Source organism: Carcharodon carcharias, chromosome 10, assembly GCF_017639515.1.
Source record: "Carcharodon carcharias isolate sCarCar2 chromosome 10, sCarCar2.pri, whole genome shotgun sequence".
Taxonomy (NCBI): Eukaryota; Metazoa; Chordata; class Chondrichthyes; order Lamniformes; family Lamnidae; genus Carcharodon; species Carcharodon carcharias.
In genome coordinates this window covers 67576876-67592823 of record NC_054476.1, presented here as the reverse complement: position 1 = coordinate 67592823, position 15948 = coordinate 67576876, and the positions used below count along the sequence as shown (strand labels likewise).

Sequence of the window (15948 nt, the reverse complement as noted above, 5' to 3'; positions counted from 1 at the left end):
TTCTCCACCGATGCTGCCAGACCTGCAGCAAGTATTTCTATTTTTGTTTTTGTACCACATTCATCAATCTGTCTCAACAAATTTTATCAATCTTTTTTTATAATTTTCAAACTCTCAACTGAATCCACTCTGTCTTCTGCCAACACAAAATGGCTACCGACACCCATCTGCGCATGCGCACTGGTCCGTGCATGTGCAGAAATCCAGTGATGTCACTCCACTGTTCCTAGCCTGCCAGAAAGCTTTTTCGGACAAGGGATAGTATGCTATGGTGATGGTCTGATTGACAGGCATGTCACCCATTGGGCAATGAGGGGGGTAGGGAGCCAATGGGCAGGAGGTGGAGGCGATACCCAAGCTCCCAAGTTAGGCCTCAGCTATGAAGTTGTCCCGAACCGAGATTTTTTTTTTAAAAAAGCACCAAGGCAGGCGACAGGCCAGGGATGTATTTGCATGTGTGGTGCAACCTTCCCTCCCACTCCCGTTAGCAGGTTAGTTTAAGGCTCCCAGTTGAACTTCATTCCAGGACAGCTGGTGTTGATGAAGGGCTCGGGGCGTGGAGGGAGGGAGGCAGAGGCTTCTCCAAAAAAAGGATGGAGAGGAGGAACATTCCAGTATCCTGACCTTTATTTTCTTAACTAAGCCGAGTAAAAGCGCCACCATGCTGTTCCTTCTTTATTTATGGCCACTGCCTACTCTGTTGCCCGCAATGACGTAATGGAGTAAAACACTGGAACTGCACATGCATGGCATGGGCAACAAATGCAGCAAACTGAATCACCTCAATGTATCCTCTTTTAGAAAAACAGTAGGGGAGAAATTTGAAAGCAAAGTTTACAGCTGCAAAATCATGGAGCACCAGGCACTCTGCTCATGGCCTAAATTCCAATACCGTAAACATATTTCATAACTGTGAAGAGGACAGTGTAGAATTTCAAAAGGACATAGACAAGTTGGTGGAATGGGCAGACAGTCGGCAGATGAACACAAGGACATAGGACTTAGGAGCAGGAGTAGGTCATTCAGACCTTTGAGCCTGCTCCCTCATTTGATAAGATCATGGCTGACCTGGTTGTGGTCTCATCTCCACTTTGCTGTCTGCTCCACATAACCCTTGTCTATAAAGTATCTGTCTAACTCAGCCTTGAATAAATTCAATGACCCAGCCTCCACTGCTTTCTGGGAAAGAGACCCATGACCCTCAGAGAAAAAATTATCCTGGTCACCCTCTTAAACGGTTGACATCTTATTCTTAAAATGTATCCCCTGGTTCTAGTCCCTCCTACAAATGGAAACATTCTTGCGATATCTACCTTATCAAATCTCCTCAGGATCCTGTGTTTCAATATGAAGTACAATGCAGATACATGTGAAGTGGTTCACTTGGTAGGAAGAACAGAGAGAAACAATATAAAATGAAGGTCACAATTCTAAAAGGAGTGCAGCAGCAGAGGGACCTGGGTCTATATGTGCATAATCATTGACTGTGGAAGGACAGGGGTTGAGCACACGGTTAATAAAGTGTAGTTTTCTAGGCATTTTTAATAGGGGCATAGAGTACAAGAGCAAAGAGGTTGAACTTGTATAGGTCACTAATGTTAATATGGCAATCACCTTGTTAAAACAGGTAGTTTTAACTGCTAGTTAAACAGGTGATGGGCATTGATTATCCCATCTAAATAGTATAAAAAGATACAGCTGGAACACTTTGATGTGGGGGCAAGCTACTTGAAAGTCAGTAGCACTGAGGAGTTATCTTGAAAAATAAACCAGCTTGAAACAAAAGACCAGCCTGGATTAATTCTTCCACCACAACCTCTTATTGTGAGTAACATGGGAGCAGAGGATGAACTTTAAGCTTTGATTGCTCTATACGAAGCTTTCTGTCTCAGTCCTCTGAGGGAAAAGAAGTGTACTGTTGCTAACAATTTAAGTTATGGAATGGCAGAAGGATGGTGCAAAATTGCAAGCTATGACTATCCACCAATTTTTTTCTGACACTGAACCTTATCAGTAATGGAAGGCTGAAGTTGAAACGTAGATCCAGGTTACTTTCATACCCCGGAAGAAGCAAGGTATGGCTTTGGCATTATCATTCCCAGCCAAAAGAAAGATAAGGAGTAAGGTATTTTCAGAGTGGAAAGTGGACGATTTGGATCATGAAGAGGGATTGAACCTTCTTTTGCATGTTTTGTATAAGTTTTACGAAAAGGATTGGAAGCTTATGAAGCTTGGACAATCTTTGATAGGTTTAGGAAATCAGATGATCAGTCCGTGGAAGAATATATCATGGATTTTGACAAATGGAACAGGAGACTACAAAGATTTGAACTTGAAATTCCAGAATCGGTATTGGCATTTAAATTACTGGACTGTGCTCGCATTTCTCACGTTGATAGTCTTTTAGTACTAACGGGGGCTCAATCCTGGGGGAGATGAGCTTCTCCAAGATTAAAAGGCTGCTGCCCTGAAAAGATTTCTGGGGAAACAGTCGTTCCCAGCCACATTCTTAGCAAATGTGAACATCTATGCTGTGAAACAAAGGATAGAGGATTCAATGGTGGCTGAATTTTGAGGTCGACCAAATATTAGATGAAGATTCCAATACAAAGCTGGAGTTAATGACAAAGGGGTCTGAAAATTGTCGTGACCCTAGCCAATTTGAGAATCGGGACAAAAAGTGTATCTGGGACGGTGACCGTAGGCATTTAAACCCAAAAAATGCATGGGGAATGGTTAATCGGTGTTTTTGGTGTGATTCCCAGTATCATTACGCAATGAACTGCCCACAGGGAAGGAATCGTGTTTTTGAAGTGAACCATGAGACAGATTCATTTGAAACTGAAAACTATGATGGTGACTGCTATGATGGAATTGTATTGATCACTGAAATCCGGTGATGAGTATCTTGATGGTAGATTCCTTCAACTGTGCAGTTCTGGACAGTGGTTGCACTCCTACGGTGAGCAGCATGGACTGGTTAGACTGCTTCCTGGAGCCTTTCAATGAGGCAGACCGATGGAAGGTCAAGGAGTATGAAAGCTCTACCTGCTTCAGGATCGGAGATGACAATACATTAACATCCTCCAAATGGGTGGTCCACCCTTGTAAGACAGCAGGGATCAATCTGTTTATCAGTACTGATGTGGTTTCTAGCGAGATACCACTATTGTTGAGTTGAGCTGCAAATGAAGGCAACTCAGATGATGCTAGATATGAAGAAAGATAGAGCAGTCATGTTTGGTAAAAATGTTAATCAGTCAGGCCATTACTACTGGCCACAAAGGAAGCCAGAGATTTCTCATCAAAAAGTTCATGGAAGTTTTGTTAACTACTGAGAATAAGAATTTGGTGGATAAAAAGATCATTTGGAAATTACATAGACAGTTTGCACATCCCGTGGCATAGAAACTGAAGACTCTACTTCTTCAAGATGCAGGGGTGACCGATTAAAGGATATGATTATCTTATTGAACAAATCACTGCTGAGTGTGAAATTTGCCTTCAATATCTCAAGACACCACCGTGACCTGTTGTGAGCTTGCCACTAGCCAGGGAGTTTAATGATGCAGTGGCAATAGACTTGAAATTTTGGGACAAGGGGAGGGGTATTTTTCACTACACTTCATTGATGTGGCAACCAGATTTAGCACTGTGACACATAGTAAATTCAAAAGGACCATTGTCGATAAGGTCATGGAGAAATGGGTAGGAATAGGATTAGGAACAGCAATGAAGTTCCTCACCAATAATGGTGGGGAATTTGCCAATAAGGAATTTTGAAATATGTGCGAAGATTTAAATATCATAGTTATGCACACTGCAGCTGAGAGCCCATTTAGTAACGGTCTTTGTGAAAGAAACCATGCAGTAATAGATGACGTGATACATAAAATATTAGCCGATCAACCAGATTGTAAACTGCAAACGGCGCTAGGATGGGCGGTGCATGCAAAGAACTCTCTGCAAATGGTTAGGGGGTACAGTCCCTACCAGTTGGTGTACGGAAGAAATCCAAAGTTACCTTTGGTGTTGTCAGGTGCTCCCCCTACTCAAGAAGGGTCTAGCCTTAGCTCCACCTTTTCTGCCCATCTGAAAGCTTACTGCCCTCATGCAAAGCGTTCATTAAAGCTGAGGTTTTGGAGAAAATTCGGCGGGCCCTACATCACTGCATAAGACCATCAGGAATACAGCTTAGACAAGAAGACATGGTATATTATAAAAGGGAAAGCCAGAAAGAGTGGAAAGGACCTGGCAAGGTTATAAGGAGTGATTGGGAAGTAGTAATTGTCAAACAGTCATCAAACTGTTAGAGTACATTTTTCACGGTTAATTGGTACTGACTATACCTTTACAGGCTCTGAACAGGACATAGAATGTGAGGAAGCACATGCACTTCACATACACAAACACTGGGTAGTTATGAGGAGCAGACGATGGCAGATACAGGATTGACTGACTATGAACAAAGTAACACTGAGGTACAGGACAATGCTATTCATCCAAAAGGGGCAACCACCCAAAGTAGGAACAAAGGTAACTACATGCCAGAAGGGGCCAGTGTGTGGAGGGATGCCACTATCATAGGAAGAGCAGGAAAAGCCACTGGTAAATACAAACATTGGCTAAATGTGCAGGATGAAGGACCGGAGACAAGACCTATTGATTGGCAAATCGAGGTAAAAATGTGGAAACCTAGAAAGCACAGTATGAGTTCTGACAGGAGATCAGAAAGTGGTTGTGACCCTAGAAAAAAAATCACAGACTTGTGAACAGAGTTCCGTTCACATGGGAGGACAATCATATAGTAGCAGTCCAGAAAGGGAGATGAATGTGAGTAGAGGGTGTAGCTTAACAAGGAGGACTAGAGAGCAAGCTAGCAATCTCAATGGATGTAGAAGTCCTTTTGAATGAGTGATGCTAGTAGCTGCAGCAAATTGGAAAGTAAGCTGATAAAGGAAGCAAAACAGAGTTAGAAATTTGGAAGGAATTTGGGGTATATTCTGAAATATCTGACTGAAGACAGCCAGCTTTATTTCACAGATGAATCTGCACAGAAAAGGTACTCCCAGACAGCACAAATAAGGCCAAAGCGAAATTAGTAGCCCGCGGCTTTGAAGAGAGAGAGTAGGAGATCAGGATGTCAGAGCGGTCTCATCTACTGTGGGGAAAGTGAGTTTGAAGATTTTTTTTAAGCTATTTTGGCATCCTATGCCTGGGGGTGCAAATCGAGTGATATAAAGGCTGCGTTTTTACAGGGGGAGAAGTTCAAAGGAAAGTTTTTTTTTGAAACTACCCAAAGAAGCCAGGTATGTAGAAGGAAAGCTATGGAAATTGAACAAGTGGGTTGAATGATGCATCAAGAGAGTGGCATTTTTCTGTGAGGTCCTGTTGAAAACAAGTTGCAGTCAGTTAAAGGTAGACCCCGTGATGTCTACTGGTATCATAGGGAGAAACTAGCTGGAATCTTTATCATGCATGTTGATGCTTTCCTATGGGGAGGTCCTGTAGAATTTTAACAATGGGTAATTGAGAAGATACAGGCGTCCTAGGTTGGAGGTCAGGCTTCAGGGGCCTTTAAATACATAGATTTAGACATTAAGCAGAGCAAGTTGGGAGTGAAATTGTATGAACAATCTTATCTAGAAAATGTTAATCATATCCCAATAACTCGTGGTAGATCCTCACAAAGAGGATCCTTCTACCAAGGAAGAAACTGAACAGTTGAGAAGCTTTACTGGGCAGTTAAACTGGTTGTGCTCTCAGACTAGGCCTGACGCTAGTTATAATGTAAAAAAAACAAAAAAACTGCGGATGCTGGAAATCCAAAACAAAAACAGAATTACCTGGAAAAACTCAGTAGGTCTGGCAGCATCGGCGGAGAAGAAAAGAGTTGACATTTCGAGTCCTCATGACCTTTCGACAGAACTTGAGTTCGAGTCCAGTAAAGAGCTGAAATATAAGCTGGTTTAAGGTGTGTGTGTGGGGGGCGGAGAGATAGAGAGACAGAGAGGTGGAGGGGGGGGTGTGGTTGTAGGGACAAACAAGCAGTGATAGAAGCAGATCATCAAAAGATGTCAACGACAATAGTACAATAGAACACATAGGTGTTAAAGTTGGTGATATTATCTAAACGAATGTGCTAATTAAGAATGGATGGTAGGGCACTCAAGGTATAGCTCTAGTGGGGGTGGGGAGAGCATTTTTTTTATAATGGAAATAGGTGGGAAAAGGAAAATCTTTATAATTTATTGGAAAAAAAAAAGGGGGAAACAGAAAGGGGGTGGGGATGGGGGAGGGAGCTCACGACCTAAAGTTGTTGAATTCAATATTCAGTCCGGAAGGCTGTAAAGTCCCTAGTCGGAAGATGAGGTGTTGTTCCTCCAGTTTGCGTTGGGCTTCACTGGAACAATGCAGCAAGCCAAGGACAGACATGTGGGCAAGAGAGCAGGGTGGAGTGTTAAAATGGCAAGCGACAGGGAGGTTTGGGTCATTCTTGCGGACAGACTGCAGGTGTTCTGCAAAGCGGTCGCCCAGTTTACGTTTGGTCTCTCCAATGTAGAGGAGACCACATTGGGAGCAACGAATGCAGTAGACTAAGTTGGGGGAAATGCAAGTGAAATGCTGCTTCACTTGAAAGGAGTGTTCGGGTCCTTGGACGGTGAGGAGAGAGGAAGTGAAGGGGCAGTTGTTGCATCTTTTGCGTGGGCATGGGGTTGTGCCATAGGAGGGGGTTGAGGAGTAGGGGGTGATGGAGGAGTGGACCAGGGTGTCCCGGAGGGAGCGATCCCTACGGAATGCCGATAAGGGGGGTGAAGGGAAGATGTGTTTGGTGGTGGCATCATGCTGGCGTTGGCGGAAATGTCGGAGGATGATCCTTTGAATGCGGAGGCTGGTGGGGTGATAAGCGAGGACAAGGGGGACCCTATCATGTTTCTGGGAGGGAGGAGAAGGCGTGAGGGCGGATGCGCGGGAGATGGGCCGGACACGGTTGAGGGCCCTGTCAACGACCATGGGTAGAAAACCTCGGTTAAGGAAGAAGGAGGACATGTCAGAGGAACTGTTTTTGAAGGTAGCATCATCGGAACAGATGCGACGGAGGCGAAGGAACTGAGAGAATGGGATGGAGTCCTTACAGGAAGCGGGGTGTGAGGAGCTGTAGTCGAGATAGCTGTGGGAGTCGGTGTGTTTGTAATGGATATTGGTGGACAGTCTATCACCAGAGATTGAGACAGAGAGGTCAAGGAAGGGAAGGGAAGTGTCAGAGATGGACCACGTGAAAATGGAGGGGTGGAGATTGGAAGCAAAATTAATAAATTTTTCCAAGTCCTGACGAGAGCATGAAGCGGCACCGAAGTAATCATCGATGTACCGGAGAAAGAGTTGTGGAAGGGGGCCGGAGTAGGACTGCAACAAGGAATGTTCCACATACCCCATAAGGAGACAGGCATAGCTGGGGCCCATGCGGGTACCCATAGCCACACCTTTTATTTGGAGGAAGTGAGAGGAGTTGAAGGAGAAATTGTTCAGCGTGAGAACAAGTTCAGCCAGACGGAGGAGAGTAGTGGTGGATGGGGATTGTTCGGGCCTCTGTTCGAGGAAGAAGCTAAGGGCCCTCAGACCATCCTGGTGGGGGATGGAGATGTAGAGGGATTGGACGTTCATGGTGAAGAGGAAGCGGTAGGGGCCAGGGAACTGGAAATTGTTGATGTGACGTAAGGTGTCAGAGGAATCACGGATGTAGGTGGGAAGGGACTGGACAAGGGGAGAGAGAAGGGAGTCAAGATAACGAGAAATGAGTTCTGTGGGGCAGGAGCAAGCTGAGACGATCGGTCTACCAGGGCTGTTCTGTTTGTGGATTTTGGGTAGAAGATAGAAGCGGGCCGTCCAAGGTTGGGCGACTATCAGGTTGGAAGCTGTGGGAGGGAGATCCCCAGAGGAGATGAGGTCAGTGACTGTCCTGGAAACAGTGGCTTGATGTTCAGTGGTGGGGTCATGGTCCAGGGAGAGGTAGGAGGAAGTGTCTGCGAGTTGACGCTCAGCCTCTGCGAGGTAGAGGTCAGTGCGCCAGACAACAACAGCACCACCCTTGTCAGCGGGTTTGATGACAATGTCAGGGTTGGACCTGAGAGAATGGAGTGCAGTAAGTTCAGGGAGAGACAGGTTAGAATGGGTGAGAGGAGCAGAGAAATTGAGACGACTAATGTCGCGCCGACAGTTCTCAATGAAAAGATCGAGAGAAGGTAAGAATCCAGAGGGAGGGGTCCAGGTGGAGGGAGAATATTGGAGATGGGTAAAAGGATCCGTTGAACTGGGAGAGGACTCCTGCCCAAAGAAGTGAGCCCGGAGACGAAGACGGCAGAAGAAGAGTTCAGTATCATGCCGAGCCCGAAATTCATTGAGGTGAGGGCGTAAGGGTATGAAACTAAGTCCTTTGCTGAGCACTGAACGTTCAGCATCGGAGAGGGGAAGGTCAGGGGGTATAGTGAATACACGGCTGGGGTTGGGACTGGAAGAAAGGGTGGGGACGGAGGGACAGGCAGGGGTGGAGGGTCCTAGCTGGGTGTTGGTGTCGATGAGTTGTTGGAGCTTGCGTTCCTTAGCACTTGAGAGAAAGAGAAAAAGTTTCTTGTTGAGGCGTCGGATGAGCCGAAGGATAAAATGAAACTGGGGGCACGCGCAGCTTTGAAAAAGGGTACGGCGGTGCTGCTGGAGGGAGAGGTCGAGTGTGTTCATATGGCGGCGCATGGCACTGAGTGGATTTCAGAATGTGACGGGAACAGCAGTCCGAGAAACGTTTTATGTCCCGGAGATACCTGTAATCCTGGGTGGGTTCGAAACATGAGGGGTGGAATTTCAGTTGAAATCCACGTGGGGTAAGTCGGAGACGGAGACAGTCACAGAAAGGAGATATGGCTGTGAAAGCGGGTTTTAGTAAACACCTTGTCAAACACTAGGAGGGAAATGGAAAGCAATGAAGGTGAACAAGGCAACAGAGAGATACGGAAATCTTGTCGCAGAGAGGAACAGAACTTCTTCAAGGAGGTAGGCATTTCTTGAAGAGCAGTGGCAGTCAATTAAACACAGAGATAAAAACAAAAAAACTGCGGATGCTGGAAATCCAAAACAAAAACAGAATTACCTGGAAAAACTCAGTAGGTCTGGCAGCATCGGCGGAGAAGAAAAGAGTTATAATGTGTTGGAGTTGAGTACCATGATGAAACATGCGACAGTTGAACACGTTCTGAGAGCAAATAAAACACACAAAAAAAATTCTGAGATGTGCGCTCAAGTTTCCAGCCTTGGGTGATCCAGAAGATATGAGGTTGGTCATTTTTAGTGATGCTTCACATGCCAATCTTCCAGATGGGTACTCTAGCACAGCAGGGTTTATCATGTTCCTGGTGGGAAAGAATGATAAATCTTGCCCACTGGCTTGGGAGGCCAAGAAAATAAAAAGGATAGTGAAAAGCATCTTAGCTGGCCTTGGTAGAAGCATTAGATATGGGGGTTTACTTTTCTAATATATTGACAAATATTATATAAAGGGCAATGTGGAAAAAGTTTGCCCGTAGAATGTTATGTTGATAACTGGTCTCTTTGGGACAATGTTCATTCCATGAAAAGTGTCACAGAAAAAAGGCTAAGAATAGACCAAGCCAACATAAAAGAGATGTTAGAGAGATCTCTAAGATACAATGGGATCACACAAGTCACCAACTATCAGATGTTTTACGAAAATAAGTGCCTGCTGTAAGAAATTATTAAATGTGTTGGAAGAGGTGTGTCTTTTAATGATGGAATGAAAAAAAATGTTTTTTTATAATTGTTTATTTTTGTGGTAAAAGAAATTCAGGAATTATTGATGTGGAAATGTGTAACATTAAAAACATTTTTAAACAAAGTTTTTAGTTTTAATAAAAAGAGGGGAATCTGTTAATATGGCAATCACCTTGTTAAAAGCAATTGCTAGTTAAATAGGTGATGGGCATTGATTATCCCATCTAAATAGAATAAAAAGATACAGCTGGAATACTTTGGGGGAAGGAAGCTACTTAGAAGTCAGTAGTACTGAGGAGTCGTCTTGAAAATAAACCAGCTTGAACCAAAAGACCAGCCTGGATTAATTATTTCACTGCAATCTTCTTATTGTGAGTAACAAATAATTCAGCCTCAGCTGGAGTATTGTGTCCAGTTCTGGGCAATGCACGTTAGGAAGGATGTGAAGGCACTGGAGAGATTGCAGATAATATTCATGAGAACGGTGCTAGGGATGAGGACTTCAGTTATGAAGATAAATTGGAGAAGTTAGACTGTTTTCTTTGCAAAAAAGGTGGCTGAGAGGGGATTTGATAGAGGTATTCAAAATCATTAAGAGTCTGGACAGAGTAGATAGGGAGAAACTGTTCCCACTCATGAAAAGATCAAAAATAAGAGCACACAGATTTAAAGTAATTGGTAAAATGAGCAAAAGCCACATGAGAGAAACTTTCTCATGCGGTGAATGGATAAGGCCTGGAATGCACTGCCTGAGTGTGTGGCGGAGGCAGATTCAATTTGAAGCATTCAAAAGGGAATTGGACTGTTATCTGAAAAGGAAGAATGTCCAGGGTTACAGGGAGGAGGTGGGAGAATGGCACTAAGTGAATTGCTCATTTGGAGAGTTGGCCCAGACACCATGGGCTGAATGGTCTCCTTCTCCGCTGCAACAATTCTGATAATTGCTGCCTGCCTCTGTGACCTCTCAAAGGTAATCACAAAATAGATGCAGAATCCGGCCATCCTGGCTTCTGTCGTCCCTCCTCACAGCTTCTAGTTCCTTAGCTCTTTAAATGATTCCAGGGTTTTTTTTTTTTTGCATCTACTATCCGACCTGGAAGTCCATTATGTGTTTGATCAATCTTTGCCCAAAGAAATTCCTGATATTCATCCTAAATTTTCCTTTTGTTGTAGCCCTACCACAGATCTTTTTGGGGCAGGCTTCTAAATTTATTTCTATCATTTTAGTCTACGTACCTCAATGGGATTCCCTCTTACGGATTATGAGGCCAAATAGCCCAAGTTTCCTATTCACAATACTGATCTCATGATTAATAGTGAAGGCAGCGTTCCAGGTGGGATCCAACGCCACTTATACAGCCATGATACATGATTGCCATTCTGTCTATTTACTATTGAACTTGAGCCTTATCAACCTGTTTGCTGCAGCCCAACAGTCTTGATGGTTTCATAAATTAATCCACCACCTCTACATTCCTTTCCAGTTCCTTACGCTGTACCACTACTCCATTTACCAATTATTTCTTTTCTCAGTCCTTTGCTTCCCTACTAATTATTTTGCGTTTGTTCATGGTGTACTGGAGCTGCTAGTCCTAGGTACTTAAAGGTTCCAAATCCCTCTGAATCTAGTTATCACTAGCTTTCAACAAACTGGTACTAACAAACTGGTACTTTCAAACTCCACCATTACATGTTACCAACCTACAAACACATATGACACAGTTTGAGCTATGTATTCTTCCCATCAATACTGCACCATGACCAGGCAGAAGAAATAATAAACGCAAACAGCAATGTCAATGGAATACCAACAATAACTTGTATTAATAAAGTGTCTTTAATGTAATAAAATGTCCCAAGGTGCTTCAGAAGTATTAAAAGAATAATTTGAGACTGAGTCATATAAGGGAAGATAGCTGAAAGCTGGGTCAGAGAGGTAGCTATTAAGGAGCATCTTAAAGGATGAAACAGAGGCTGGGAGGTGGAGAGATTTAAGGAATTCCACAGCTTAGGTCTAGGCAGCTGCAGGTTTGGCCACCAATTTAAAAAAGGGGATGCTCAAGAAGCCAGAATTAGAGGGGTGTAGATATCTGAGGATTGTAGGGCTGGAAGAGATTACAGGGATAGGGAAGAGCAAGACAATGGAGGGACTTGAAAACGAGAATAAGAATTTTAAAATGGAGGTGATGCTTAACTTGGAGTCAATGTAGGTCAGCAAGCACAGGAGTGAGTAAAGACACTGGCAGCAGATTCCAAATGACCTCAAGTTTACAGAAGGTACTATGTGTGAGCTGGCCAGAAACGCATTGGAAGAGACAAGTCTAAAGAAAACAAGAGCATGGATGAGGGCTTCAACAGCAAATGGGCAGAGTGAATATAAGAACATAAGAAACAGGAACAGAAGTATGTCATATGGTTATTCAAGCCTGCTCCACCATTCAGTAGGATCATGGCTAATCTGGTCTGGCTTCAACTGCATTTTCCTGCGTGTTCCTCATTTGCTCGACTCTCTATAGTTCAAAAATCTAGTGGGGCCTTGAATATATTCAGTGACTCAGCCTCTGCTGCTTTCTTGGGTAGAAAATTCCACAGGTTCACCATCCTCAGAAGAAATGCCTCATCTCATCTTAAAAGGGAAACCCTTTATTCTGAAACTGTGCCTCCTAGTTCTAGATTCCTCCACAAAGGGAAACATCTTCTCAGCATCCATCCTATCAAGCCCCTTCAAAATCTTGTGTTTCAATAAGATCACCTTTCATTCTTCTAAATTCCTATTTCTGTGAAGATAGATACAAATAGTTGTTCAAAGTCTCTGCCACTTCCTTGTTTCCATTAATTTCCCAGTCTCATTCTCTAAGGGGCCAATGGGTGGAATTTTGCACCCCTCCCACTGGCGGGATTTTCCGGTCCTGCCGAAGCCAATGGAATTTTGAGCAGCTCGCCACATTTTGCTCCCACACCATATCAGGGCTGTAAATTCCACCCAATGTTTACTTTAATTTTTCTTTTTTATTTACTTGTAGAAGCTCGTACTGTCTATTTTCATATTGTTTACTCTTATATTCTAATTTCTCCCTCTTTAATTTTTTTAGGCACCCTTTGTTGGATTCTGAATTTTTACCAATCCTTTGGCATACCGTTAATCTTCAAAACATTGTATGCCTTTTCTTTCAACTTCCTTTGTTAGCCACAGGTGGTGCATCCTTCTCGTAAAGTCTTTCTTTCTCAATGGAGTATCTTTGCTGAGAGTTATGTGATATCTTCCTAAATGTCTGCTCTTTTTATCTTCCATCTGACTTTTCAATCTATTTTTGCAGTCCACTTTAGCTAACTCTGTTTTCATACCCTTGTAAGTGCCTTTACTTAAGTTCAAGACACTCTGGACCCAAGTTTCTCATCTTAAAACTGAATGTGATATTCCAACACATTAAAATCACTCTTATCTAGTGGGTCCTTTACTATGAGATCATTATTTAATCCTGTCTCATTGCACTGAACCAAATCTAAAATAGCCTTGTCACTGGTTGGTTGCACAACATATTATTCTAAGCAACAGTCCCAAATGACAATTGGATCCTTCCCCTCCCACTGTAAGTTCCTCCCTAGCCCCAAGGCAACAAGGCCTTCAGGGCTCACGCTTTGGCTTCAGAAAACAAGAACTAGGAGCAGGAACTATACTGTTCCCTATTACCACCGCATTTCATTTTACTGCCCCCAGTTGAATGGTGCCCTGTACAATGGTGCTGTAGTCAGTTTGCTCATCCTCCCTACTGTCCCTGCTCTTGTTTAAACAGGCTGTAAGGAGTACAAAACTGTTCAACAAAAGCAAGAGGTGAGGCTCCTCCAGTATTTCCTATGAATCCCCATACCTGCCTCATTCTTTGTCACAGGGCTCATATCCCTTACCAGGGACCAAATATGGAGTAGAAATTTATGGTCCACCCGCCAGTGGGTTTGAAGGTAGAGGGCTTGTAAAATACAACACGTGGCCTTTCTGTCGCCTACTCGTCCGCTCCTGACCTGTTTCCCATTTTACGGGAGGTGGTGCAGGTGTCAAACAGCCTGCCCACTCTTGGGCCTGTTGAGGTCCTTAAGTAGTCAATTAATATCCACTTAAGTGCCTCATCCCGCACCTGCTGTTATATGACCACAGCAGAGGGAAGCTGCTGTCTTTAGCTACGCAGGTCAGATGTTGGGCAAGGGGTGGGACCACCTATGCCAATTGGAGGCACCCTCCCTTCACTGTCATACCCCCTTTAGCCCTTGTCCTCCCGGATTCTCAAACTCTGCTCCTAACCCCCTCACTGGGGCCTGCCTGCCAGCCAGCCTTCTGCTGATACCTGGACTTACCTTCAGCCTGGCTTCCATTTACTCCCATTCTATGGGGACTGGCTTTGATCCAAGCAGAGCCAGGCTCAAGTGATGGCCAACAGCACCCTAAGGTGGGATATTTACTCCCCAGCTGGAGGCAGAATTCTCACTCTGATCAATTAACAGTCAGCCAAATGTTAAGTAGCTGCATAGCAGCCGATATGAGCAGGATTACGATCCACGCTGACTTTTCAGGAGGCAGAGCGAGAACCCAGCCATTGGAAAAATTGGCGTCTCTGAAGTATTTAACTTCAGGGGTGTGACTGCCTCCTGGAATAAAAAGTGTCCAGTAAACCTTCTCCCTCCCTGTTGCACTGCAATGTCCCAAAGCTCAGACTCCAGCTCATCTGAGCTGAAGTTCCTCAGACTGCAAATCTTTCCTGCAAATGTGGTTGTTTTGAATCAAACTGGGTATTGGGTGACTTTACGGAAGTGGTAAAAGGAGGTCTTAATGGTGGCTTGCATATGTGGTCATTTCAGGATCAAATATGAAACCAAGATTACAAACAGTTTGGTTCAGCCTCAGACAATTGTCAGGGAGAGGGATGGAGCTAGTGCCTAGGGGACAAAGCTTGTTGTGGGGATCAAAGGCAATGCCTTCAGTCTTCCCAATCTTTAATTGGAGGAATTTTCTCAAAGCAATAAAATAATGAAATCGAAAAAAAATTGTGATTTTTTTTTTGTGTGTGAGGGCAGAGAGAGAGAGAGAGAGACAGAGGTGGAAAGAACAGCCAGAGAGAAGACTTTGTTGTAAATTGTCAGCATTAACTCCGAGAAACTACAATCAAAGACAAGAATGGACAGCTTTGCAGGGACCTATCACAGACATGTTCCTCCATGGATCATGGGAACCATGGCTTCCAGACTACAGAAGGGGAAAGGATGAGGTTAACATAGTGCTACGACATTCTTACCGGCTTGTGTAAGTGCCAGCTGTAGATGCTGCTGAGATGCCCATGGTCAGGGCCCGGTTACTGGCAGGGTTGATGGAAGAGCTTGTGCTGGACAGCGTGGTGACAGAACCTGGGGCAGAACTGCTGACAAGACCTTCCTGTCTCCTTCCAAAGGATGAGCTGCCAGAAAAATATATAGTGGAAAGAGAAAATTCTTTCAGAAAGAGAAAATCCAACAGGAAGCATATCAGATAAACAATAACAACGAACTATCAGTGAAACTGACTGGGGAAAAAGGTAAATGGCTGACAGGTGCAGTGGGTTAGACACGACACTGCACTTTCACACTGGGACCTGAGCTAACCCTAACCGAGACTGGCAGAAGTCTGGTAGGAAACAATGCACCAGTTACTTGTCCCACTTGAACTTCTCCATCAAATTCAATCTGAGACACAAATCTCCAAAACATGGATGTCAACACATTGATTGCACCACTTTATCTATCTCTCCTCTCTGTTGTATCTGACTTTTATCCTGTTAACATGGTTCTCTCATGGTAGCAAAGGGATTTGCCTGTGGGTTTTATTTCCTTCAGGTCAAGTTGAAAAGTGGTTGCTTTCAAAATACAGCCTGTGTCACAAAAGGACTTCTGGACAATTCCTATAATCCCAAAACCCTCCGTTGAACAATTAAGCAAGACAAATAATTCAACCATTGCCTCATTATACAGCATAAAATGATCCACCAGACTGAGCTAAGGCCTGAACTCAAAACTATGAACGCTGCTAGTTCTGATATTTCAGCTAATGTTCAGTGCATACCACCCAGCAAGATAAGATTGTGCGTAACTACAGGCTCATGAGAATATCGGAAAGGATAATTCCAAAAGAATGATTTCCTCCTC

At 44.0% G+C, this 15948-nt stretch overlaps 1 protein-coding gene across 2 annotated transcripts in view; it reads right to left on the bottom strand.

Annotated features, from left to right (window-relative positions):
• The window catches only part of zmp:0000001167 (protein phosphatase 1 regulatory subunit 12A), a 188428-nt gene that overhangs the window by 49171 nt on the left and 123309 nt on the right, over positions 1-15948 (bottom strand). For both annotated transcript variants that reach the window (XM_041198067.1, XM_041198068.1), the window contains one exon: positions 15066-15224. In XM_041198067.1, the coding sequence (XP_041054001.1) occupies positions 15066-15224 (159 nt within the window). The remainder of the gene's footprint in view (positions 1-15065; positions 15225-15948) is intronic.